The 27643-nt window shown below is 44.4% G+C and overlaps 2 protein-coding genes across 6 annotated transcripts in view; one reads left to right on the top strand and one right to left on the bottom strand.

Annotated features, from left to right (window-relative positions):
• LOC144155337 (solute carrier family 35 member C2) overlaps nt 1-8809 on the top strand; it is a 57426-nt gene extending 48617 nt beyond the window's left edge. For 3 of the 5 annotated variants that reach the window (XM_077686701.1, XM_077686703.1, XM_077686702.1), the window contains one exon: nt 5405-8809. In XM_077686701.1, coding sequence (XP_077542827.1) covers nt 5405-5455 — 51 coding nt within the window. In that variant the 3' untranslated portion in view covers nt 5456-8809. Of the gene's footprint in view, nt 1-3869; nt 3923-5404 lie in introns of all 5 variants that reach the window. The other 2 variants (XM_077686700.1, XM_077686704.1) reach the window with 2 other exon arrangements.
• Nucleotides 8810-11405: 2596 nt separating this feature from the next.
• On the bottom strand, nt 11406-22750 carry Cyce (cyclin E). Its single transcript, XM_077686705.1, has 10 exons — nt 22584-22750; nt 22196-22252; nt 21984-22071; nt 20526-20852; nt 19976-20122; nt 18811-18906; nt 17997-18149; nt 17802-17913; nt 14017-14162; nt 11406-13390 (listed from the first exon to the last, which is right to left on the bottom strand). The coding sequence occupies exons 2-10, from the start codon at nt 22207-22209 to the stop codon at nt 13286-13288; spliced, it is 1188 nt and encodes a 395-aa protein (XP_077542831.1). The 5' UTR covers nt 22210-22252; nt 22584-22750; the 3' UTR covers nt 11406-13285.
• Between the last annotated feature and the right edge of the window lie 4893 nt (nt 22751-27643).

Genomic DNA, 27643 nt, shown 5'->3' on the forward strand with positions numbered 1-27643 from the left:
TTTACATACACTGAAAATTGTTGGTCTACGCTCAGTCTGTTTCCAGAGACAATGTGCTGGATCCTAGCCATAGGCAGCTTCATTTTAAGAAAAAAAAAAAAAAAAAACAGCAGGTAGAAGGATTTGTGTATATATAAAGTAATGTCTGGCAGCTTCCACGAAGCTGCATTCTGTGTTCAGTTTTGGTGTGGGCCAATTGTTTTGCTTTGTGTTCAAATCTAGTTGAAAGGTCTATACAGGTGAAGGCGCAGCTACTGTCCATACACTTGCAGGCTCAGCCAGCATATATGTGGGTGCGTGTGTGCGTGCGTGTGTATACGTACATGCATAGATAGATATGTTTATACATGACAGCCAACGGAAAAGTCAAGCTACTAGATAATTTGGCTACACTGCCAAGCCAACCGCCTTGCCAACTTGGTGGGTATTTTCTACACTTCCCTTAAGTGCACTGGAAGAGGGCTCTTCTGCTACTTAGTGCACTTAGTGAAAGCTCTAATGTCAGGAAAAAATGGAAGGAAACTGGGAGAGGGTGAGGCCAGCTTTAATTATTTTCTTAAACTAGTCATCATTTGTCATCAAACAAAGGCCATGAGAGCTCCATTAGTGTAATCTTTCTGTTAAAACAAAATAGCCTTTAGTGTCCTTTTGTAGTAACCAGATAGTTTTTTTTTTCCTTTTTAAGGGATGATTGACCCTCTTCAAAAGAATCTGGAAAGTGTTTTCGGGGTTGGCTTATAAATCACTGTCGTAATGCTTAGGCCAAATTGTAAGGTGCATCAACTGGAGCTGTGCACGGACCATAAATTTGGACCATGCCTGGGCCAGGTGCTTTTCGCGGTAGGCCCAAGACCATAACCCCATGGCCTGGGCACGGCCATGCCACTACAATGAATATTACAACGAAATATTTTCTTCAGTACAAAACATTTATCTGTTATGAGCAGGCTGTATATGTAACGAAAATATTTACAAGTTTTCAGTGGAAAAAATACTGTAAAAATCAACTATATGTTCAGAAAAAAATACTCAAAAAATTTTTGCTGAAGCGTGCATGCAGACGGACTATGAACAGAAAGTGTTTACAAATTTTAAAGACTGCCCATGGCAACAGGGTTAAGGCACGTCTGTCTTGGGAAATCTTTTCGCGCTATCTTCAAGCTGGAAACAAGTCACGCTGAGTTGGCGTTCATTCTACTTCCTGAGGCGCTGTGTTGCTCAGCCCTATGTGCTGGCCAGTTCTTCCCAATTTCAGATGGCTCTCACCATAGTTTTCTTTCTAGTTACCTGCCTGCCATGCACCAATATGTGTCCCAGGGCCTGGCAGTAAGCGCCGTGAAATGTAACAATCCTGCTGCAGGCTTAGAATGGAAAACCTGAGTAATGTTTCACTTTACCAGATGGAACCCAGATTGGCCTGCCTAACGCATTAATATTTCGGCCCGGGTTCAGCTCGGGTAAAAAGTGAATTGGGCGGCCTGAGCCCAGCCTGTGGGCCAGGCCGGGCCCAGCCATTCCCAAGCCCATGCACACCTCTAGCATCAACAATTGTGCTGTATTTATATATTCGCATATATTGTGCCCCAACTTTATTGTGCATAAAAACAGGTTGTCTCATCTCTCAATGATCGTGTTCCCCTAAATTTGTTTATTTAGGCTTGTTATTTATAGGGGAATGGCAAAGGGAAAGGGAATGGTTAGAAAGCGGAGAATTTATATGGCAGGCATTGCGTTTTAAGCACAAAAATGGCTTCATGGTGCTGGTACCAGTTTATTGCTGGCGTGCTTCATTATAGCTTGTCAGCCACAGCAGTCATTTCATTACGGCTATTATGCCCCCCCAAAAAAACAGTCCTCCGCTTATTTCGGTTTGGTCATAGATCAGCTTAACTTTGCTGCCTGTCTCACTGAGGTTTTTGGTTCATTCCTACAGTTTGTTTCCTTTGTATTTAGTGGTTACAGAAGTCTTGATAATTTAAATACCTTTGTCTTGTTGTTTGACAGCTTTTCTTAACAGGTTTGCATTTTTGGGGTAGTCAATCAGCTTTATAATAACTGGATGCCATTTGCCTTGCTTGTACGTGTCAAAGTCCGTGCAATCTTTCAACTGTGGTGACAGTAGCAGTAATTAAATTTTCAAAAATATTTTTAACTATGCCCTTCGTTAGGTCTTTAGAGCTTTCTTTGCGATTCTTTGTAATGCCAAACACAGTAACATTTGCTTGACTGCTGTGGTTTTCTAAACCAACAAGCTTATCTTGTAAATTTCTGATGGATTTTTTGTGATAATTTCTTCAGTAACGTTTGCTGACACTTTGACTGTCTTCAGCCGTAATTGTGTGTTGTCTAGCCTGTACTTCAATTGCGCAAATAAAGGGGACGAAGACTGAAGCGAGATGACACGGCACAGAGCACACTTTCAACAAATTTTATTAAGAAGAATCCCCAGATTTATACTGCCTACTCTCTCTTACACACTCAAACAAAAAACAAGGAAGGAACATTTCCTTCTCTCTTCTCACTACCACACTCTCAAGGCATGTGCCACTGCGATTGCGGTTTCACAATTAACCGTTGGCTTGCCCAAGGAAGTATATCTCCTTTCCCGTAAGTGCGAGGGAAAGAGTGCTTACGCAGCAGTCCCCAGCACGTGCTATTTCATAGGCCTCGATGATCTCGCGGGTTGTCTGGTTCCTGTTAGTCGCTATGGTATAACACTTCACAAACAGGGGGGTACATTTGCGATCCCGACGGGATGACCAAATGGCCCGAGTTGGCGTTTTTCACATTGTTAGCATGTTGACGCAGGCAATCATTGATACACCTCCCTGTTTGCCCCACGTAAATCTTTTTGCAGTCTAACGAGATGACGTACACTACACACGTAGCGCAGTCAACAAACCTAACCGTGTGCTTGACTTCACAAGGTAGCTTCTCGTCTTTACAGCAGCTCCTTTTGCACAAGTATCCAAGCTAACTTGGATAGTTGTTTTCAGCCTTGGAAAGCTTGGATACTTGTGTGAAAGGAGCTGCTGTAAGGACAAGAAGCTGCCTTGTCTTTGCATCTATTGTATCATGGAACAATAGATGCAAAAAATTCTACAGCCTACTTTTGCTAGTGAAAGACAATTATGTAGCGTTCAAGCAATTGTGTTTTAATTAAAACTAGTTTCCTTGTAATATTCCTTGGGAAAATGGCAATGTTGCAGCTTTTTTTGTCAATCTTGCACAAAAGAAAAGGCTGGCTCATTTTACAGTCACAGTTCACAGGATTATGGATTAGACGTCCTGATCATGGAAGCGAAATATGAAAATGCCACGAGTACAGAGTTCTGGCTCACATTAAGGGTCCCCAGTAGGTCTAAAGTAATTCTACTAAAGTCCACTGTAGCATGCCTCACAGACAAGGAGCAGCTTTGGCATGTAAAATGCAGCTTGAACTTAAGTTTTGCCACCGCGTGATCAAAAAATAGCGCATGATAACACCTTTTTGGAGAGTTCTTTAGATTTGCATAATTAAAGAAAAGCGAGATAATTAGCTGTGTTTTTTCCTCTCTTTAATTTTAACAAAAGCTACGCTTTGTATTTGCAGCCTGCCTAGGTGCACATGTGTGGTGCAGTGAACTGTTGTTCATTTTACACAGTGAATAGTGTAGTGATGCAGTAGTGGCACAGTTTGTGAAATTTCTAAATCCTGCCTAAAGGAACAGCTGTGATTTGTGTCTTAATGAACAGTAGCAAGCATCTTAGTGGTACTTCTGAGAAACTGTTCTTTGCCATATCGCCACGATTTTGCCCTCAGCACTGGCGTTTAGCTGCCATTCAATCTAGCTACTCTATCAGCTGAGCTGTCTGAATACTGGTTGCAGTTGTTTCGAAAGCTGCCCGGGAAGAGTAGGAGAATGACAAGCGTGTTTATGAGGTATGGTAGAATCTGGCCATCTGCTTTTACATGATGATCTCTAGAAGCTTCCTCTTTGCATACTTTGTTGGGCTTTGCGGTGCCTTCTTAAACCTCTTGCTTTGACCTTGGCATTGCATTGGGGTGCCCACAGCTGGTCCAGATTCACCACTTGGGGTGGTGGAATGGTTTAGGATGGGGTCAGGTAGCGTGTGTTGGTATCAGTATTGGCTTACCAGGGCTCATTCACTAGGTGTTTCAAGGGTGAACCACACCCTTAGATTCGTCCCTGTTTTAAGCTGGAGAAGTTTTACATGAAATTAAGTAAATAGACCTTTGGTTTTTGCATTTCGGGTCTTTGCCTTTTTTTTTTATACTATTTTTACTTACGTGTGTAAACTGTGAACCATGAGATGCAGAATTTCCCTCTGTTTTGACATCCAAATTCTTGCAGGTTTCCTGAGATAAAAGTTGAAACAAATAGCATCACATCCTCTTATAATGAATGTGCTAATGCCTAATGTTTATTTTGACTATCTTAACCAAGTATCACTTTCTTGTACATGTTGGCTTTTATCGCATTTTGTTTGAGCACACTCAAAAGCTTCGAAAGATCAGGGTGTACGCTATTCACCAGCATCATGTGGTGCATTAGTGATCTCGTCTGCAGGATCTCTCTTAATTCTTTTGGTGTCCTGGAAGTGCATGACCTGTCCCAATATGTTCTGCCCCATCAACACCCTTTGCAAAACTGTAGAACAGTCTTAGTTATAAGGCTTTCAACTAGGCAGCACCTAGTTATCACACAGCCACATTGTTCGGATAGTATTTCAGGGATGACGTTGACACCAGGTGCATTATAATGGCAGTACTGCCTCCAAGAATACTAGTTGTTCATTAGTAAAATATGCTTTCCTCTGTCCATGTCCTTTACGGAAGCACAAAGACAAAAAAATAACAAGTTTATGCAATTTGCTGTGAGCCAGTGTGATTTCGTATTTTGTTAGTTCAAAAATGTTATTACTAGCAATATTAAGTGGCTGTAAAATTAGACAGAAATGTGTGCTTTCATTAAAAATTAATATTGATTACTGCGAACATGATTTTCGTTATTTTAACACCTTACTCCTAGATTTTTTTTTTTTTTTTCATTTGCTACCAACTGCAATTTTAGATTTCATTGAATCTTCAGCAGTTTCAGGTGCAGGGTTGTCTTAACATCCCAGGTTTTCTGCATTTCAAAATTTGCAAAAACACCCTGTGGAGATATGTTTTTCTTTTATTTTTAATGGAACTGTGATGCCAAATTTGAAATCAAATGCTGATGAGTGTGATTTGTGGCTGACTGAAATACTGGTACGGTAATCAAATGCTGTATACCTTAGTTTATTGTATTGATTTTATACACAAATTACGTTAGCAAGAAAGCTTTGTAATGCTTTAAATAATACACACATAGTGGATCTGTGGCATTGACTTTTGTCTTTGTGGCATTTCTTCCAGCGGAAGAGACAAGCGTTCACGAGCATATGGAGTCAGAGCAAAATTTGTTGAATGCCAGCAATGAAGAGGAGGAAGGCAGCGACGAAGAGGTGTGTCACTTTGAGATGCAGCCTCTGACTAGAAGACAGCAAGCCCAACAGATGCCTCACTAGTTTTGAGCCAAGATGCCTGTGTTGCAACTTTATGTGACCAAGTGCCGAACTTGTGGGACCACCCTGCACTTTATGGTCGCAGTGATCTTTGGAGAAGGCCCTCCAGTCAATGGGATCAATACGTTTATACGAAAAATGCCTCTCTGACCTTTCCTTTTCAGCAGATGGCCTTGAACTCTCGTGGTTCCTTTATTTTTGGGGTGGGACACGGAGGGAGTATGCTTAAGAGTACTGCGATATTTTCACATGCGGGGTGCCTCGCATAGCACGGGCCACCAAGTGTTGTGATCTATTTGGTGTGGATGAAATTGTGAGTAGGGTTCATGTGCTAGTTAACAAGGGATGATGGGCTTGCAAAGATGAGTGACCGAACTGCTCAACCACTGAAAATAGATATAAAACTCCACTTTTCATTTCAAATGTTGTGTAGTGTCAAAAAATGCATATGGTGCCCTACAAAAGTGTGTGAGAAGTGTGGTTTGTTGCCTGCACTGATGGCAACTGCACTAGTTTTTTGGCCGAAAAATGCACTCTATGCTCGTTGGCTTGAAATGTGAAACCACGGCATTGATGTATGCATAAATACACCATTCCAAGTGTCATGAACAAATTCTCCTGCACTTCCGTCTGGATTACCTTTGGTTTTTTCTTGGTTCATGCTATGTGGGACGCTGTACTTGTGCCATGACATACACTGCATTGTGGATGCTGGGACTGACAGCACATTGCCTGTGCTGTCTGGCTTTTTGAAATGGCTTGACCGTATTGTTTGGTACTGTTTTTATAAATACGTGTTGATACTGGAAATTCCACGTTGTACTACGGGTTCTCAAGTGAATGCATCTTATACAATGTTATGACTGTATTGATAATGGCTTTGCCTTAGGAATCATTTTAAATGTCAGTTTTAGCAGGAGCTTAGGATGAACTCATCAAATTAAAAAAATTCAGTCAGACTCTGTGGTAGTGGTTGCATGGTTTAGGGTCAGTAAGCAAAGGTGCATTTGAAGCTCATATCAAAGCAATATTTGTTAAAGGGTATATAGGGATAGTACTACACTAGTCCCCACTAAACTAGTCCAAGTGCTGGAGAGTGGAACCGATGTCTTAGAAACTTGTACGGCTGTGTACTGCTTCTTTTAATTAAAATGTGTGATGTTGTAAATAGTGCTAGTGTTCTGGGTATACAAATTGTAATATATCTATTAATGATTTAAGCTTTGGGCTGGCATTTCCAGGACCCATTATTTATTTTTTATGTAATAAGTTGACGCAAACTGCCTCAGCGATGTGGAGAGTGTTGTGAAACAGTGTCAGCTAGCTGGAGTGCTGCTTTGTGAGGATGGGTGTAGGCTTTGCTATGGGACTTTATGGGAGAATTTGTCAGTTCTGCTACACCATCCACCTCATTGATCAGGCCTCCCTTTCATCATAAAGACTGATGAAGGTCGGGTGCAGTGACTTCTCTAACCACAGAAGCACATTCCTGAAGGGTCTCGGAGATGAAAGTACTCAAAAGCAATGTCGTTCTGCTGGTTTGTTTCTGCTCACAGATAACATCCACAGTAGGTGAATAGGCAGGAAATAGCACACCCGTGACTGGCACAGCACGAGTTGAAAATGGTGCTGCACATTTGCTGGTCTCCTTGAGTGAACTATGTTCCTTATGATTTACCACCCCTACCTGTGCTGGGCAAAACACCTCGCAGCCTTGGGTGGCCCAGGTTAGCCTAGCTTATCCCCTTAGGGCATCCACCGTTTCTCTGCGGGAACTTCGTGGAAGTTAAAGGTCACCAGACTCACAGTCCTGCTACCGTGTCAGTAGCTCTGCACCCTCGACCTTAGTAGTTGGCTACAAGGTATGCCAGAACCCCCCCCCCACAGTGGGATGGGATCAATGCATATAGATGCCAGTTACAGGGGTACGCAACTCCTTCCAGCCTGGCGGAATTCTGTGTACCGAAGTATACATCTTTGGCTATTGTGCTGTACGTCTTGGCGTAGTGATTACCGCGTGACATTGACTCCCCAGCCTCCTCCCACAATTGATTACAGGGGTGCATCACTACCCCCGGCCATTTGGGTCAGTTCTATTCATTCGGACTTCCACTCGCATGACTCGGAGAGTCATAGTTACTCCCACCATGGGTTTAGGTTTGTTATGGGATTTTCTCTGTTTTGTTGTATATTTGCCTTTGCTTTCCACTGTTCTCGTTCCACAAAACTCTCCAGAATCAGTGGGGCGGTTTGCTTTAACTTTTTCTAGGTCTCCTGAACCCCCTTCCCCCCACCACTCTCAAGCAACCTATCCAAATCAATCCCCGCCACTTACTTTCCCTCCTCATCAAGTGGTTGTTTTTAGAGCTCGGTTGCCCAATCCCTCTGCCAGATGGGACAAAGTCGAAGTAAGTTAAGACGGAGCCACTGGATAAAATTTAGTGGCCCTGGGTAACGATTGTTTCACAATAAAATGCATTCAAATCCAGCCTACATTGTTGCAAAAATTTTCATTGTTGACTGCAACTATTCCCACCCTTAGCAAGTTCCCAGGCCTCACTATAAGGAATCTGGCGTAAGAGGTCACAGACTTGGACAAATGTCCACCATATATGGGGAGTCCTTGCATGCAGCATGCTATAATGTGTTTCACTTTGTTTGTTGGCTTACCTGTGAGGCCCTTGGTCTAATTTTAAGTTGCAGAAGAGCTAAAGTAATTGAAGATGTATCAGATAATTGTATCAGCAGGTTGTGCAGGAATAGTTCAGTGGCCTGTGCACAGAGTACCTGGAATGTAATGACCCTCCACTTCCAATGAGAGTGAACAGCAATCAAAAGATGCTCTTGCTCGATCCGTTACCTGCTGCCAAAGGGGCCCGAATAGTGGTAGGTTAGTGCGAACCAAGCAAAAGGAGTGAGTGGAAATTTCTGTTACTCGTCTGTATTTGTTGGGCAGCTTTGGTGCTTTTGGCTTTATCAGGTCTTATTTGCCAAGAACTGGCAATATGCATAATAAGCTTAGTTTTCTGGGAGCTTGGGGGGAAAAAAAAGTGGTGTGAGCATTCTTTTGTTGTTTGTACAATATTTTGATGGGCTTAGCCATTTTCCTAAAGCTGTGCTTCAAGCATGTGGCTTGAAAATGTGATACATGCTTCATTCCACTGGTGTTTCCTCATGCATCTTGGTCTTTCGCAAATATGTTGGTATTTGAACAATAAAGCAAGCATTATGGGTGAAATAAAAGCATTTTCCACCAGTTATGTTCTGTCTGTGGCCACAGTGAGTGCTGGCATTATTGAAAAAATAATGTTTAGAGCCCTTGTAGTTGGGCCAAGTGGTTCTTCCAGTTAGATCCCATTCTGAAACAAAGCATAGCACATCGCAGAAAAGCAATGGCCAGTCCCCTTCTAAGGCAGTTATCACTGCACTGGGGATGAAAAAAGAAGCTTGAATTAGCACAGCATCATCTAAACATACAGCATCACCTAGTCTTAGCGAATTCAAAAAATGTTGCCTATTAATACGTCACAGGGCCTCTCTTTATTGCCAAAGTGAATGCCTGAATGTTCATCGAATTGTTCGCACGATGTGAATGCTGTCTTTTTTTCTCGTCTTTCTTCTGCTTTGTTGTTTATAGGGCCTTTTCTGTCCCCCCTTACCTCTTCTCCCGCCGAATAGCATGTCGGTGTTGAGATTCTGGCAAACCTCTCGGCTTTCTTCTCTGAAGAACTTTCTCTCTCTCTTTCGTAATATGGCCAGTCAGGTAGAGCCACTGACTCTCAATATCAAACACCAAGTTTAAGAAGAGTATCAATGTGACAGCAATAAATGGCCCATTCAGAGGAGAAGCCAGTGTCTGGCACGTGTAGCAGTGAAATTACTCCTGAAATAGTCGATGGCACAGAAGGAGCGTCCTCGGTTCCTTCGTGAGGAGCCCCACCAAAGTTCTTGAGCAAGTCAGTAGCATCCATCACCTGGCCTGGAGCAGGCACAGGAGCTTCAGCAGTTTCCAGGTCATCAGCAACCTCGGACACATCTTGTGCGCCCAAAACTAACTGTACGATTTCTTCGTCGCTCAAAGCCCCCATCGTGTTGGCCCTCAGATAGTCGTGGGAGCTCAGATCTGCTGCCACCTCAATAAGCAGACCAGGCTGTTCCCAGGAACTTGGCGGGATTTTTCTTCTTGCTCGTGTTGAGGTCTTGCGGAACTCCATACAGCCTCGGCAGGGCACGCTACAAAGCCAGCATGCTGAAAGCAGTTCGCAATGATGTGGCGCAGTAATGTTCATGGCGGTTTTACGAAACACATTCTCCTTTTCTAAATGTGTGTGCTACTTGAAATACTTCGTTAAATTGGGAATATCGCCGAATCTATTTTGTTAAATCGAGTTCATAAAAGCATTGAGCCATATAGGGAACCTGCGGGGAATCTGAATTCGTTTGTTAGATTGGGAAATTCTTAAGATGGGGTTTCGTTAGATGTTTTGACTATTTCAATCACGAATTTCTAAGACATAGAAGTTGTAGTTATGTGTAAATCATTATCCTGTGTGCTCACCCCTGGAGAAGGAATTGCGATCAATGAACTGAAACGTATAAATGAAATTTTTTACATTGTCTAGTGAAAAGGAAATTAGACAATTTCAAAAGTGTGCATTGGCTGCTGTGAAAGCATAAAATTATTAATTCAAATATTTATTTATTGCAGCTTGTGGGACCATACAAGTGACAAAATGCTGGCAAACCTGCATCTTTGACTGCTGCCCGATATTATGCTGCTGTTACCATTTGACCAGCTTCCTTGTACCCTTCAAAGGTGCAGCCCATTCATGGTATCTAGTCACTCGAATGTGTGCAAGTATATAAAAACCCAGGCACTTTTCATGTTGCGCATACCCATGCTTGTGCCAACGTCCCAGCACACAGCAGCCCTGTGCACAATATTCTTGGATAAAACCAGCGCGAACTCTGACAAAGACGAAGGAAGGAACTAGCCCAGCTTGCAACCCCCCTGTGCACAACTTTCATTATACCAGCTCACCCAAAGATTTGCTTTAGGGTAGTTTATTTTAACTTTCCCACGCCACAAAGGCCCTAACATTCCACGCATTCTGCACAAAAAATCTACCTGGCTCCCCTCCTCCCCCCCCCCCCCCCCCCTCCCAATTTGTCAATGGTCAACTGAATATATTTTGCCAAAAGCTATAAAACACAGTAAATAGGGACCAGCCCTGGAAATCTTGCATGTTAAAAAAGTGGGGGCAGGATGGGGCCTTTACTGAAGAAGGGGGCTTTAGACATTTGATGTGCCACCACTTGAGGATAGTCCTATCCACGCCCATTCAACATCCCTTGCCAATGTCATCAACCTCGAAAGCTGTGTACATGACTCACTGGCCTCAACACACCGTTTGCACTAGATTATGTGGTCAAAATGAGGCAAGCTTTTATCTTGCAATCAAAACTGCACCCTCAAATGCATTGAATAGCTAACTACAGAACTGTGGTATAGCTTGGCCAATTCAATTTTAAAGCAGTTTATTTGCAGCACTGTGCAGACATGCCACTTCCGGCAGTGGCAAAAAACAAGTTGAGGGAGACTGATTCAACTGGAACCAAATGCTCAATCTCCCATGAACCATAGCAACTACTGGTACTTGAGACTACCATTAACTGCCATATGCTAGTTTGTCCCCATTAATAATGCTCAATCAATTATATGGCCCAGTAAACTGCCAAGTTAGGCTTCCAGCAGCTCAAGCACACTACAAAACGCAGCAGCTGCACATATTCCTGGCAGACTACAAGAACACCTCGCCAGTGTCCAAGTGCAGGCAGCAAAAAAACACGTGTGAAGATCACGACTTTATTTCAAATGCATAAAAAATAGTATCAGCTCCATAAATCATGTTTACTAGTCACAGTACCCGACAAATGTGGCTATTGGTACAGCAAAATGACTCCAAGGGGGAAAATGTGCTTGAACTGCCAACCCAGAAGACCCCGGAAGTATACATAACTGACAAAACACTGTGGGCACCAGGGATTTGTACCCGACAAGATGGCAATGATCCCGCATCACGTTGTACAATGATAGATTGGTGGGAACCCGGGTAACGACCCACACGTGACAAAACACACACGGTGCACTGGAAGATGCATAAAGACCCACACAGCACAGAAACCCCAGCAGCAATAAGTCAATTATTGCACATTGTTAATTGTTACACAAGTCTTTGCATCAACTTCTCTTTGTACCAACCCTCCTTATGCATGTACAAAAAAATGATACAAAAATAGAAGCTGTGGAAATGCCACAAGCACCACAGCTTACCTTAAATACATAATTTAATTCACTCATTTTGCAGCAAAAAAAATGCAGATCCACTTCTTCCACTCCTAGCTCAAGCAAGAAAAAGTAAAAAACTAACATAAACGGCTTTCGTGTACAAGCGCATACAATGCGGGCTGCTGACAAACTTGTCACTTGAGCAAATTCATGAATGTGCGTTATGTACACAACTGAAATATGACTTGGCAAAATTTATCAACACAGAGGTACGCCAAGCCCTAACAGCTCACAAGGAAAAGCGTGGTTAGGAAGAAACATGAAACACAGCAGACTGCTAGGCTTTTGTCCGATGTAGTAAGGAAGCACAAAAAGTGGCAAGAAATACTGGCAGCATGAACATGACAAGCATCAACGTCAGCAAGGCACGTGCGTGCAATTTAGTCACGGCCCGAATGGCACTACAGTTGAGATCTTGGACATGTCAACATTGAGATCTGGTAACGGATTGAACAGAGCTCGGAGCACTAACGTGGAACGGACATGTTGCTGGCAGAACGAACGCACTGGGCCATAAAAAAGGAAAACCTGCCCCACACGCACACACTCAACTGAGTAACTGAGTATAAAAATTGGCATTCTTTTTCACTGACAAACTCGGTGTAATACTGGCCCGAGGAAGTCTGAAGTGCACAGATTTATGGATAAAACAAGTCACTCTCACAACACTGGCAGTGAAATGGCCTCGTATGTGTGTACCCTGACAAACTAGACACACAAATAAAAAATGCCGCCAACACAGATGGGAAAACAATCGTGATGTGAACAGCTTAGTTCCCCTGTTGACGTGGTTTTGATTGCAAGCCTCCCGTCTTGCAGGTGCTTGCTGTTTACGCCGACACAAAAGCTTGACACGAAATCACTTTCACAGAGTCACACACAGGCTAATGAACTGTAACAACAGATGATACACTGAACTGGTGCAGTTATGTACATGTTTTGAGGGCATGGAATGAGTTATTTGTAATGCCTGGCATTCCAGTCTCACAAAAGCCCCGTGTTCCCTTAGAGGAATTGAACTCAACACTGCAAAAAACTAAACGAGCTGCAGTAATCAAACAGCAAAAGCTGACCCTCTGCAGCCTTTGTCAGTGACAACACCTGGGCCCCCAATTGGCCCAAACTATTTGCATATCGAGAGGTAACTTGCATTTACATTTCGAGAAGTACGACAGCTATTAACCGCCACAACAAGGCCAACTTGGACAATTGAGACTAGACACGCAAGTGCATCAACACTGTGGTTACATTTCCTTGCTCTGCAAGATGATGTGCTACATGTCCACAGCACGAGATCTGGCGTGCTGGAGACGAGCCAGCTTTGACAGCCAGCAGCTAAATGAACCAACACAGAACAGCATGCGGCAGCTGCCCTCAAGCAGCCTATTCAGCGGTAGAAGGCGGCGTCAGGAGTCCCAACACAGCTCCACTCGTGGCCACTCTGTCACGTTTGGGTTCCGAAGACTTCTTCAGGATCAGCACCTTTTCCTAAAAGCAGCAAAACACAGTTCCATAAGTGTCGTCCTTTAAGCTTTCACCTCGCCGGCATCGCCAGAGAAAGGAAGCCAGCTATAGCTTTCAGGGAACAGGCCAGTGCCTCCCGGTTTGGAAATGTGCTTACAGCATTGTGCTTGCAGCTCCTCCCTCCCTACTTGATTACACTGTTCATTTTGTTCACAGCAGCACTAGTTCTACCTTACAGTTGTGAACATGTCTGCCATGTTTTGTGCCACAATCAGTCTTGTTTTGCATGCTCACTTCCCCAATGGCACAGCCATACATCAGAGGCCTTTATTATTAGTTTTTTGAACGCAGTATAGAGCTAAACGTCCATAACAGGTGGGAGCCCCTTCTAGAGCACACTCAGTGCCACGTACGGGCTCAAACTTCAAAATGCAATTGGAGCCATACTTTTGCAGCATACCCTAATAGTGAACTGTTTTCAACACCCAGCAACAGTGAATATTTATGAAAAATTGGCAATATAATACAACGCTTACACGGACTGAAAAAAAAAAAAAAAAATCGATGCACTGACAACAGTTGTGGGCTCATATTTGGGGCAAAAACAGAATTAGAGCATTACAAGTCACGGGAGCACTGACTGCACTCACCAGAAGCTGAAGGTTGACATGGTGAACTTGTATCTCATGTCCAGACTTTGCAAGGGTCCCAGAACCTTCTTTCGAATCCTCTTTGACAACAGTGACAAAAGGCACCATCCACTCAATGCAGTCAGTCAGGTCAACAGTCTTGTAGCCTGCAAACAATTATGCTCAGATTAGAACATGTCTATCACTCTTGTGACCTTCACAACAAAGTTCTGAAATAAAAAGCCCGTCAGATTCAGTCTACCGTAAAAACCCGCGTATAACACGAAGTTTCTTTCCAAATTTTACTATGTAAAATTTGTGCCTCATATTATATGTGGATCCCAAAGTTTTCAGCCGAAAATTTGCACTTTCGGCTTCTGCGGAGGGTGGGCCATCTTGCGGTGGCGTTAGCTGGCTGCTGCTTCTTTCAGCCGGCGTCATTTTGATTGTTTCCACCACGCGAAGGATCGGCACGTTCACCGCAAGTCTATCACGATGTCGGGTGCACGAAGGCAGTATTCGGCAGCAATTAAAAGAAAAGTTATTTTATGTGCCGAGACCATCAGGAATTGCACCGCAGGACAGCAGTCCGGCGTCCCTGAAGGCAGCATTTGCGGGTGGAGAAAGCAACTGGTGCTTGACTGGATAAAGCCTGTGTGGTGTCGGCGGCCTGGAGCACTGTTGTGGGTTCCCGTCAGTGCCCGTGTTGGACGCCTTTCGCTGCCACCTGGCCGATTCCGTGAAGAAGTTGTTGCGCGAACCCCGCATCGAACTCATTGACATTTGAGGAGGAATGACATCCCAGCTGCAACCGTTAGACGTTTGCATCAACAAGCCTTTCAAAGACTCCATCAGGTCCTGCTACCAAGAGTGGATGAAGTCAGGAGACCCGTAAGTGACAGCTACCGGATGGCTGACGCGGGCTTCTCCAGCGGTGCTTTGTGGCTGAATCGCGGATGCGTGGGCCAGCATCCCAGAGGAGCTCGTCAGTCGCACTTTTAAGAAATGCGGCATTTCGAACGCCCTTGATGGCACTGAGGACCACTTTCTGTGGGAAGACATTTCCAACAAGGCAACTTCAGGAGACAGCGGCAGCGAACCTGACGATGACTGAACGGACGTCGGGAGACAGTGCCAGCGAAAACTGACAATGACGTAAAGGTAACTGCAGTGCAAATAAATGTTTTCTGTGCTCTTTACCTCGTATTATATGCGGATGAAAACTTTTTTTCTGATTTTGCTGTCCCCGAAATACACCTCGTATTATACGCGGGTTTTTACGGTAATTGCCTTAAGAGCCGCAGCAACAAAACAATTTGGTGCGACTTGCAAGTGATGAACATTTGTGCTGATAAACTGTTAACTTGTGTAGCCAGGTACAATTCTCATGAAAGCACAATAAGGTTTCATTTTGCATCGTTTCAAACCTACAATAATTGTTGTGATGATGAATCTACCAAGGCTTTTACTCGGCCAGTCACAGCACATCAGTGCACTGAGAATTAATTGCTTGAGTGCAAACAAAAAAACCTTTTGCGATTTTTTGTTTAAAATTACAAAGTATTGCAGCAACTTGACATGCTGCAAGCAATTCTCGGAATTGCTCTAACCACATTTGGATTCTTGCAGAGAATGTGACAGCAGCTGACAATGAATGCCATTGCGACTCACCACGCGAGACAGCATGTTGCATATTTCAACTAAAAGGTCTGAATACATGGCCATTCACAAACATAACTACAATTCAGTGCACTTAAAGCTTTGTTGATCCCACTTCGACCCACATACTCAACAAATGTCAAGCAGTCAGGCGGCCAAGCAACTTAACTCTAGCTAACCCAGAGCTTTGCTATACAGTTGGGCCCACTTATAATGGCCGCTGTTATAACGAACGCTTGGTTACAACACATGAACGCGGCATGACAGTCACAGCGTGCAATGAGGCAATGGCCTTTTGTTTCAGATGTTTTGTTTCAACTGACACAGAGGTGCAACTCGGGTACAGCAAGCGGCAACTGCACCTGGCATTCGCAGTCTCCATTTGATCAGCTTTCCGAGAATGCAAAGAGTAAAATGAACTGCGTGGGGATCACCCCCCACGCAAAAAAAGAACACCAGAGAGAAAGGAAATGTAAACAAAAAAGGGCACGGTCATCGCGGGTTCTATGCCTCCTTCTGCAGGCGGACGGAGGGAGCACATGACGGAAGAGGTGTGAAGCAAGATAGGGGGAGAAAATACGGGAGACGACGGCGAACTTGCAAAATGTTGGCGTTGGCACTATGCCAACACCTGTGGGGCACATGCGTTTCTTCCGTCCAGCCTGTTTACGGGCGAACAAATCGGCGGAATGGATTTTGAAGGGTCCCAAAGTTTGCTACGCATGAATGTCAGCATTTCTATTCATGCTCATTCACACTTTCCTCTCCTGTTCAGGCGACAGAAAAATGTTGGGGGGGGGGGGGGGCGAAGACGGGGAACAGAGAGAGAGAGAGAGAGAGAGAGAGAGAGAGAGAGAGAGAGAGAGGGAGAGGGAGAGAGAGAGGGAGAAAGCAACCTGAAATGTGTGCCATGAAGCCGAAAAGCATTGTGTGCCACTGAGGTGTCATTGGTTGCTTTTTTTGCATTGTAAATGATCTTATGCGGGCAGCAAAAAAAAACTGACCTGGCTAAGTACGATCTTTAAAAGCCGATAATCTATACAAAAAGACAGAGAGAAGATCCTGAGCTCCAAGATCAATGCCGACCCTTCAACCGGGAAGCGAAACAGCCTCAATGACAATTCAAACGCTTATTACACTTATAATGCACTTCAGATGTAACAGACAAGTCCAGTGTGACGGTCAAGATCATTAAAGTGGGCTCGACTGCATATTTATTATAAACGGGCACCAGGTAGCAAACAAGTTCTTTGATGCACTTCTTTTTTTCCAAACTGCACACAAAATACCCATAGTGCATACAGTTTACATAGGTCCACCTAACAGGCCCGAAATAATGCTATAAAAATCCTCAGAATCAGCTGTCAAGAATGTTTTTTACAGTTAAAATTTTTAGGCACATAAGATACGCCTTGCATAAACTTTGGATCATTCTTCAGATGTTGACCCAACACAGGTAGGTGCTTAATGGCTAAGGCCTTGTGCTACTGACCAAGAGGCTGCAGGGTTGATTCCACAGCAGTGTTTCGATAGGAAAAAAAAAAAAAAGTGTCAAGAAATCAATACATGCATGATTCCAGGCAGCCTAAATTAATTTGCACACCTCAATACCGTGCGTCTCATATCCCAAGTGCAGCTTGCGCACGTAAAACTCCTATCTGAACCTTTATAGCTATTCTGGATGTCATGATAAAACATCCGGAACTGCACAATGAAATGCAAGATGACAGCACAGGTACGGTGATAATTAGCCAACGATGTAACAATGCAGCAGCTTGCCGAGAAATATTCCTATTCCTTTCGGTAGGAAAATGTGAACGTGCTGGTACGCCTTTCACAACACCTCCACATCAGTTGCAAGAGCAAGTGCCAAAGGCCACCTGACATCAGCAAATCACATGAACAGCGCTCCTCCACAGGTGCTGTTTCGGGCACAAGGGGGAAAGGAGGATGTCAACTTCCGAGTCATCTGCGTGAGCAGACTTTGCTGGTTTGTTGCACAGTGTTTTTCGCTCACAACATTGCAGCTGCATTGTAACAGCTCTTAAAGCTGGTGGCCAAATAAATTTTTCCCCACTGAAAGTGCTACGAAGTTACACAGTATACTTCTTGCTTCTGGAATTAATGCGGAAAGAGTGTGGACTTACCAGAGACAGCCGATGCCACGCTCGGGGATATCATGTGATGAATTGCGGAAGCAGCAAGAACGCTGTATGTAAATCGCAGGCAGTCTACATCCAGCATGCATAGGTCCACCAACTGCAATAAGATATCGTGACAGGTTAGTTACGCTCTTAGCACACATAGGCCACTATAAAACATGAGAGAGACAAGAAACAAACCTGCGCAACTTGGACGAAAGAACAGGCCGAGAATCCTGGGAAGAGGAAATTCTGCTCTCCTTTGCCTTTCTTTTCTTTCCGTGCGGCAGAGATTTGCAGGTATGTGCTGAGCCACCCATTGACAGTCACTGGTGTCAGGTCCCAATTGAGGGCCTAAGCAATGCAAATAAAAAGATAATGCAATGATAATGCAAATAAAATGATAATGCAATAAAATGATAATAAAAAGATAATGCAAATAAAAGGCCATTATTGCTAACGGGTGAAGGAAAGACCATGGAAAACTTTCAAGTGAAGGATTAGACTACACACTGACGGTTCGTGGCACTTGCGAACTGCCCCTGAAAGCAAGCTTCACAGTACACAGACCTGCCTTGCTGAAAAGCCACCCTCCATTCTATACACCCTGTACTGAACAAAAAATGGTACATGGGAATTCAGCAGAAGTTTTCCAGAAGGGAGGGACCAAATTACTACCTTAAAAACGATGAAAAAGAGAAAGTATCACCAAGGAAGCCATTTGTAGGCAGTAAATGTTGAATTAGCACCCACACCAATCCCAGTGAAATTGCTGCCTTACAGCACTCACTGGCAGCCACCCATTCATATGACCATTTCGGGCATCACCAGTCACACACACACAAGTAAAATCATTTTAAAATGTGCTTTAAAATAAGGTAGCAATTTTTTTTCCATAAAGCACTGACTTTTCTTACTGGTAGCTTACCAGGTCACTATCGAAATATCGGCTTAGTAAAGAGAAATAAAACCAGTCTGAACTTCTATCAAGTCAAATAAAAAGCAAAGTACCTACCACAAGAATTGACATTTCCTTTTCAAGAATTTCACTTTCTTGACAGGCGCCATCAGTGACGTAGGCAAACTCAGTCAGCTTTGGGGGATAGATTTCCTGAAAGGCACAACAGAAAGGCAATGCAAAATAACTTTTTGTAAAGAGAGAGACAGACAAATACCTGCGCTACACAAGCCTTTGAAAGGACATTTGAGTTGAATGGCCTAAGAAATTTCAAATGCCATTCGAACAACGAGTTCCGCAGATCTGCACGACAATTCTCAAAGGCAGTTGGAAAGTTTCAGTGTTCACCAGCCATGTTTTGATGTCGCCACTGCTGCCCGGTTTCGTTCTCGTAACTTCACTTAAAATTTAATTTTAGAGGTAAACTGGGCCAACCAACACAATTATTAGTGAAAAAATTGATAACAGCCTACAAACCCACGCAAAACAGGCAGCTTTTTTTTTTTTTTTGCACACCACCAGTGTTGAGAGTACCGAGTTACCTTTCAATCGTAGATCAAGAGATAGAACACAAAAACAAGTGAAAAACTATAAAGATTGTGCACTATAAAACCAAGTTTTACTCATAAATAATTATTTTTGTAAATACGGCATGCAGAAACTGCGAGAGTACAAGCATTCGCGTTTCAAAGGCTTTTGTGATTTTCAAAGGTTGGTTGTCGTGGTCCTTTGACTCAAATGCATTTTCAACCAAATGGCTTTAAAAAATACCATGTAGCAGCTCAAAGGTGCCATTTGAGTCAAACGAAATTCGATTCAAAGGCCTTCGAAACGCTCATGTAGCACGGGTATAACACTTCCAGTCTTATAGAACTGGCACCATCACAGTAATGCGAGGACCTATGTGCCAAACCATGGGCTATGAGGAATGCCATGGTGACACACAGTTCCAGTAAAGACATTATTGCCACTGCCAAAAAAAAAAGTAGAAACCTACAATAGAAGCTGCAAGGCCCCCAATAGTAAACAGTATACAAATTACGGCTCCTCAAAATTGCAGCGTTTAATGCTGAACCACCCTGAACCAGGTGTCTTGTTGCATTGACAGAGGTTACTCATGCATGCAAGCAGCCAGTCACAACTGGCCCGACAACAGCCATTTTTGTCATGCAACAAAGGCCCATAGCTCGGCAAGCACCACGATGAGGCTCAGTGGCCTTACCTCCATTTTGGCAGCCAGAAACAAAGCTGTGATGCCAAGCAGCTGAAGCTGGTTCTTTGGAAGGTCAGAAGACTTGGCGAGGTAGCGGTCAATGACGTCTTGAGCTAAATAGTAGGTGTCCCTGTGCAGCCTGTAGACCTCACAAACCTGCATACACACATTGAGAAAAACTTTTCTTTGGTACCCTGAAAACGGGCAGGCAAACTGCTAACGCAGTGATGTAGTACAGCAGAACATGCTGCCCACTTGGAAGGCAGCAACCTTCAAATAAAAGTGGTTTAAACACCACAGTGACCTTCCACTACAAGTTGCATAAGCTTAGCAGAAGGCAGACAGGTAAGAAGGATGCCCAAAGCTCTTCTACAGTCACAAACTGGTTTGTTTTTAAAATCTATTCAGGGTCTTGAAAAAGTGCAACATTTCAATGTCCTAAAGACACACGATTTGCTTTCAAACTGCTAGACACCGAAGTGAGTGCTGAAATTTGCTTGCTAGTTTATTCAGCTGGCACGTTGAAAGGTGCCCCCGGATGCAGAGGCAGAAATCGCACCTCAATCAGCCAGTCCAGAAGAATGGCACGCATCCGTGGCTGCAGGGCCGGATGCCGCTCGAGCACGGTTTCACTGTGGACATAGATGAGGTCCTTGCGAACCATCAGTCCCCACACATTTTCCTGGTCAGCCCAGGAAAACTGGGGAAGTGGGGAATTGCGATTTGTTCGGGGCTCAGGGGTTGGAAGACTGTGAATGCCACGGAACTGGCTGTAGCTTTTTGGTGTGCTGCTACCACCAAAATATTCTCGAAAGCTGCGGCTAGGGCTTCCAAAAGACGAGTCGGTGGCCGATGATCCTCCCTCGACGCTCGATGGGGGCACTTCCTGCGTTACGCAAGCACAACAAAATGCTGAAGCACCTACTGGGGCTTGTAAGCGAAAACTGGCTTCACAACTTTATAAGGCCTACTATTTTCCTGGAGCTACACAGATTTTATGCTGCATAAAAAAGTAATAGTGGAACAGCTAAGTAAAGTAAGAATGGATATCAATACCCTGCCAAGCACGGCTTCACAAAACTGTTGACAAAATCGAAGTAGCCACAGAGGCAATAAAAACTGCTACACACCAAATCAATATTATTCACACCTTCACTCCTGCATGAAGCGCGACCAAGTGCATTTGAGAAACTTGTGAGGCCGGGCGTACTTTGTCAACATATCTGACCACATACACAGTAATGCCGCTACCGCCAAGCCGGTCCGAAAATCAGAATTTATGAGACATTACAAAACGCACACATAACTGCACGTTTCCCCCGATATTATCGTTCGGCGAGAGGTCAGAAAGTGTCTTAGCTGGGCTAAAGTGCTGCGCAGTAACCGGTGAACACGGGTGATGTAGCCGCCGTTATGACGACGCTTCATAGGCCACGCAAGCGGCAAAGTAGTGCTACCAAATAATTTCCGAATTCTAATGATAGTGTGACTTTTTCACGGCACTGTGCAAACAACAAGACGAGCACTAACGCGAAAAATCCAAAATATGCATGCACCTAATGCAAAGTCGGCATGGCGCAACACAAAGGGCGTCGTTAAAGCTCAAAATCTTATATTTCGTACGTAAATAATCACACAGCAGTACGCTGACCAACAAATTAAGACTTATTTGCAGAATGCAGCGATGCAACACAATACGCGCGGGAAAAAAAAAACCAACGACTAGCGAAAGGCCTGACCCTTATTGTATTGGTCCTGAAATATGGTAGGACGCAAAAACCTATTTCAAACCAAAATTCAGACAAATTATTTTACGGAGAACTAATAGAGAGTGTACTTAACATTAATTTCGTACGCAGTGCAGCATAAAACACTCCAATAAAAACTTGCGCCAGAATACCGGGCTCCGTTGACCGCCAAAATGTAGCACCGCCCCGCGATTTTTTTCTCCCCCCCCCTCCCTTCCCAAAACGATGTAAGCCTTGTACGAGGACAAAGTAGTGCAAAATTTACTAACCTCAGCCATCTCCGGTGCTCGTCGTTTCTTCCGAAGTATAACAGGATTTAGAGTTTCACGGGGACGCTTTGACCGGGTCGATTTAGTGCTGAAAAGACCGATGGAACCGGATCAGCCAAGAGTGCAAGTTGCCGCCAAACCCACCCGCGAATACGGCACGTAACACAGTCATTCTCGCCTAAAACAACTTCTAAATTGATTCTGGAACTCACGTTTTCCTAGCCATGTTGTCTTCTGAAGTCAGTGGGTCAGTATTCCATCCGAAAAACCTGCGAAGGCGGGAAAAGCCGGATAAGCCCCCCACCGCCGCCAGGATTTTTGGCGCGGTTACGCGCGACCAGTCAGCACTCGTAATCGCGCCAAATTGTGCTATGAGCTCAAGCTCAATAAAACAATCACATTACCACGCAATTCGCAGAAAACCTTGATGAAACTACACTCAGCCAGCATGCACAAAGCGGAAACGCACAATTGCTCAGAGACGGACCAACGTAACACCGATGTCGTGTGCTCGCAGCTCGGGCTGCCTCCTAAGAAAACAGTTTTGGCGCTAAAAAATATCGACGCTTGCTCTGCAAAAAGGACGGAGTTTGTACTTACAATAGTCGGCGAAATGAGAAGAAGCCAAGATGAGTGTTCGTGGGTCTAGCAGGAGTGCGGGAAAAAAGCCGGCATCCCCAGGTAGGCGAGCGACTGCCGCAGCACGAGCACTGCCGGGTCTCTCTCTGCCGACAATCCCGCCGAGGCCAAAAGCGCGCGGACGACGGAACAGCTGAGTAGAGAGGAGGTTGTCCTTCTCGCAAGCCGGCTCCCGTCTTGCGAAGGCTGCCGCTTCGCAACGCTCTTCCCCGGGGGTTTCCTCGTCCTCGCACCTCCCGTGGTTCGACCAACGCTTTTCTCACCGGCCCGCTCTCCCTCCTTTCTCTTGCCGGAATTCGGAGTTGCCCGCGCTCCCCCTGCTCTCAACGCATGAATTCCCCCGGCGCGCGCGAGGTGGGTCCTCATCGAGAAAGCGATGCAAATTATCAGCGTGGTGTAAATACTCAGGCCGTGGTCAAGAGACGGTCGCTCCTTGAGCGGGAAGGTTTTTTTTCTTTGTCTAGAGCTACTGACGAGGTATAGAAATGCCTAGCTATGTCTAAACTCTGGCGCCTTACGCGCGATGCTGCATCTCAGCTATGAGGCGCACCGTAGTGGAGGCTGGAGCTCCGGATTAATTTTGACCACCAGGCGATCTTAAACGTGCGCCGAAATCTCGACTAACGGGCGATTTCGTCTTCCGCCTGCGACTTAAAAACAGCCGCCGCGATCGGGATCGAACCCTAGTCTTTGGGCTCAGCAGCACAGCGTCCTTAGCCACTGAGCCACTGCGGCGGGTAATAAAGATGCCTGGATTTATTTAATGCGTCCCTTAAAATCTATTCATAGTTCGCAAGCCTTGTTTTAACGGCGAAGGATGGCATGATGGCCAATCCGTCGCTGAAAATTTCCTCCATACTGGGGCGTGACCATATTGACGATGACCATATATTACTAAAGACATGTTTGGGTGCTATAATACACGCTATAATAAATTACTGAGCCTGCCTCGATCGAATATCTATGCCTCCCATACGAAAATACCTCGATATGGAGAACAGCGAGGAAAAAGCTTTTGATGTGGCGACTGTCCGATTTTTACGCCTGCAATATCTGGGGCGCCACGTGTTCGATGTCAAGGTATAAAAACGCTGAAGGCATGGATAGTAAGCCTCTGTCAGACACAAGGAAAATGACAGAAGGAGGGAAGGCTTTTGTAAAATGGAAGAAACCGAAGAAGGCTGCCTGAACATGTCCTGACAAAGCACAAGCCTTGAATTTCCTGCGAAATTACTAAATGCTGCATAATCTGGCAAAAGCCACCCACGTGACAGTGAAAATCCCGGAAAACTTTCCCGCATATACAAGGTATGTTTTAAACATTACAAACAAATGTCAGTTTAAAAGCAATTTTGGTTTTGGTAGCCGAAATAATTATGAGCGCCTCTGCCTTTAGCAGCTCTCAGATGTGCTGAAAATATTACCCAGTCCTATATATATCAGGGTGTCGAACCGGCACTGAACCGAAAAAATAAACACGTTCACAACAAAACGGTTCTCCAATCCGTTGTTTATATTGCGCAGTCAATGATACTCAGACCTTTTTCTTTCACGCGCCATCAACATCATACCACTCATGCACTTTTTCCGCCAGCAATCAAAACACTGTCGACGCGCTCTTTGTAGTCTCAATAGGCAAAAGGATTTGGAAGCAATGTAACAATCGTATGTTGTTGCTGGTAGCGCGAACAGAGTGCAGGGCTGACCAAACGAAATGTCACATTCTCGGCAGCCTGCAGGCGATATGGAACGACTTTGCCCTTCCCTCGCTGTGGCTTTATAGGAGCAATGAGGCAACAAGAGTTCTCCACTGTGCAACGGCGAAGGCCCACACCCGAAGGGTGGAAACGTTTGTCATTTCATCATTTGTTTTAAAGGGGTCGCACATTTGGAAATGGCAAATGCAGTCTAACCTCGTTATAACGAAGTAGTATAGAGACTTTAAAGTAGTTCGTTATAACCGATATTCGTTGTAACAGTAGATGTTGAAATCGGCTATAACAAATCAACAATCTGGATCGCGCACAAATACTTGATACAAAAATGCATTTTTAAAGGCTTCGTACCCACTATAAACAAGGCAACCCTTAACTTTCTCGTCGCATTTCAACCGGGACCAAAACATGAGTATGTGAAAATACAACAGAACAAAGATCACCTTACAAAATAGGCCTGCGTCCTTATTTATTTGACGAAGGATGTGATCTCCGTCTGGTGTCTACTCACAGCACTGAACAGGATAAATTTTTGCACAGTGTCCACGAACAAAAGGGCCTTTATACTTCTGCAGTTTCGGACTACTTTTTTTTTTTTTTTCAGGTAGCTTCTTTGCCTCCTGGTCAAACGTTCCTTCGTTATATCCGATATCTCGCGCGGATCTCACGGTTTCAGTTTCGTTATAAAAGAATAAGTGTCATTGAAATAAAGCGTGACCAACCAAAGCTTGTATTTTGTTCGCTATAGCCGATAATTCGCTATATCAATGTTCGTTATAACGAGGTTCAACGAAATGTCTTGATACAAAAATGCATTTTTACGCGGTAAATATCCACAAGGGGTTTAAATTACTCTGCCGCCCTGCAACATTAGTTGCGCCTCGGAGCAGAGGTGTAGCATAGGGGCATCAAACGTGCCAATATTTTAAACAAAGGCACCTGACCTTGACAAGTGTGACCCGCAGGAGTTGCTCAGTGGTTAAGCCGGCGGCTGCTGACCACAATAATGCGGGTTCGGTCGCCGTCCCCCGCGACCTTTTTTCTGATGTAGACGGAAAACGAGAACGTCCAAGTGTCGAGATTTCGACGCGCGGTAAATATCCACAAGGGGTTTAAATTACTCTGCCGCCCTGCAACATTAGTTGCGCCTCGGAGCAGAGTTGTAGCATAGGGGCGGCAAACGTGCCAATATTGTTAAAAAGTATGTTTCCACGGGAAAACAACAAAAATAAAAGGCACCTGACGTGGTTTTAAATTACTACGTGCCAGATAAGCAATATCGAATAAACAAAACACCAAAAGGTGGATACTGCTGTATACTTCCTTTCATTTGCCCGACCTTTCACAACCAAACGTGTCATCAATGCAAAGAAGCGAGTACCTTGGTTCCTGGTGTAATCGTCAGTTTTTCAGGACGGTAGAGCGGACAAGTTGGCGTTTTTTTAACAGATACGAAGAATAATACATATAGCAGGGAAAACTGTTAGCGTATGGTGCACACTTATTCCTTTTTCAAGAAACTGTGGCACGAGGTCGCGGGTTCGATTCCCGGTCGCGGCGGCCGCTTTTCTGATGGAGGCGAAAAGCGAAAACGCCCGTGCGTACGAGATTTCGGCGCACGTTAAAGATCCCCGGGTGGTCAAAATTAATCTGGAGCCCTCCACTACGAAGCGCCTCATCGCCTGCGTTGCGTTGGCGCGTTAAACCCCACAATCAATCAATCAATCAATCAATCAATCAATCAATCAATCAATCAATCAATCAATCAATCAATCAATCAATCAATAAACTGCGTCCCTCGACCTTGCAGGTCCTACATATTTCGTCTTGGAAGGAAAAACACCACTACAGCAGATAACACATGCCTGAAAGGCAGGCCGGTCCAAAACTGTCCCATAGGCACAGCGCTCGTCCTGTCTGCTTGTTCTGCAATTTTCAGCTCTGTTTGTTTTCGGGGGTGCACTTTTACTGACTGCCCAACTCGCTACTCTACTACTACTACTGCTACTCGTTCCGGGGGCTGTGTGTCGACAAAGTAAAGAGCGTGTCCCCAAAAAAGTTGCATCTCGTGCTTCGCTCGTCAAATTAGGCTTTCCGTTCGTAATGGCATAATCTGTGATAAGATTCCGGAATGTAACGAACAGAACGACGGCTGGGGGTCAGGCGGAATGTTTATACTTGTTTAGTATAATTATCTTTCGGGAATAAATTACTGACGACGGTAGCTGTACTTGTAGTTCTTATTTTTTGTGTTTGGTTTAGGTGTTCTGCGTGGACACGTTTTCCCAGCGAATACGTTCCCATGATAGCTACCGCAAAATGTATTCCAGTGATCAGAGCATTTTAACTAACTCGTGGCTTACAATCTCGAGGAGGTGACTGCTAACCACGGTGTAAGAATATTTATTCTTACGCCGTGCTGCTAACAAATTATTCTAGCTCACGAACCAAATAATCGAATTCCTCGGCAGCATTTACGTGGCTTATGCTACACTGCTGGTATTTTTCTTATGCTACACTGCTGGTTTTAAACGCTGGTATTTAAGCGGGCCAGCACGCAGGCATAACTCCAGGGTTTGATTGTTAGCGTGATGGGCGATTTCAAAGCGAGGATTCCAATTTCAACAAAAAAGGAAACGGTAAAAAATATATCGCACCGTCATATCTCTTGGTGGTGGTTTTATAGTCCCTAGAACAGCATAAGGTCTTGGCGGGAAAGTAGCTGGTAAATAGTCACTACTTCATCTACTTTTCTGATATCTCGCCCAGTTGTGTAAAGCTTGCTTTGAAATTGCACCATGGTTGTTAGTAAACGGCACCATTTGGAATTTTCGTTTGTATTTTCTTTTTGTTGCGGACTATCTTTCCTTCCTTTCACCACCCCTTTCCCTCTTCGGTCATAACACCATTGTTATGAGATAAATTTATTTATTCATTCGTTTGTCGTTCTAAACTAGTGAATGTTTTCTTTTTCACTTAGATGATGATTCAACTCATCGAACCGGTTCGCGAACCGGTTCAAGATTCTGAACCGGTTCGGTACGCATGAATACCTCACTGAGCACAGTAGGAGTGAGTCTGAGGTGTGAAAACGGGGGCGATATTAGAAGGATACCTGCTCCCAGACAATATGTGCGCAAGGTTTAAATTTTCAGTGCGGTGGATACAAAATGTAATGTACTATACACGTGGTACGAATGTAGCCATAACCTGTCATCACGCTTTGTGCTCTTCCTTACTTCAAGTCCAAATCCGAGGGGACTAATATGCATGAGTGTAAAATTAATGTTTGAATGTCTAGCGCAA

This window comes from Haemaphysalis longicornis, unplaced genomic scaffold (genome assembly GCF_048455015.1).
Source record: "Haemaphysalis longicornis isolate Haplotype H1 unplaced genomic scaffold, Haemaphysalis longicornis Haplotype H1 scaffold_1, whole genome shotgun sequence".
Lineage (NCBI taxonomy): Eukaryota > Metazoa > Arthropoda > Arachnida > Ixodida > Ixodidae > Haemaphysalis > Haemaphysalis longicornis.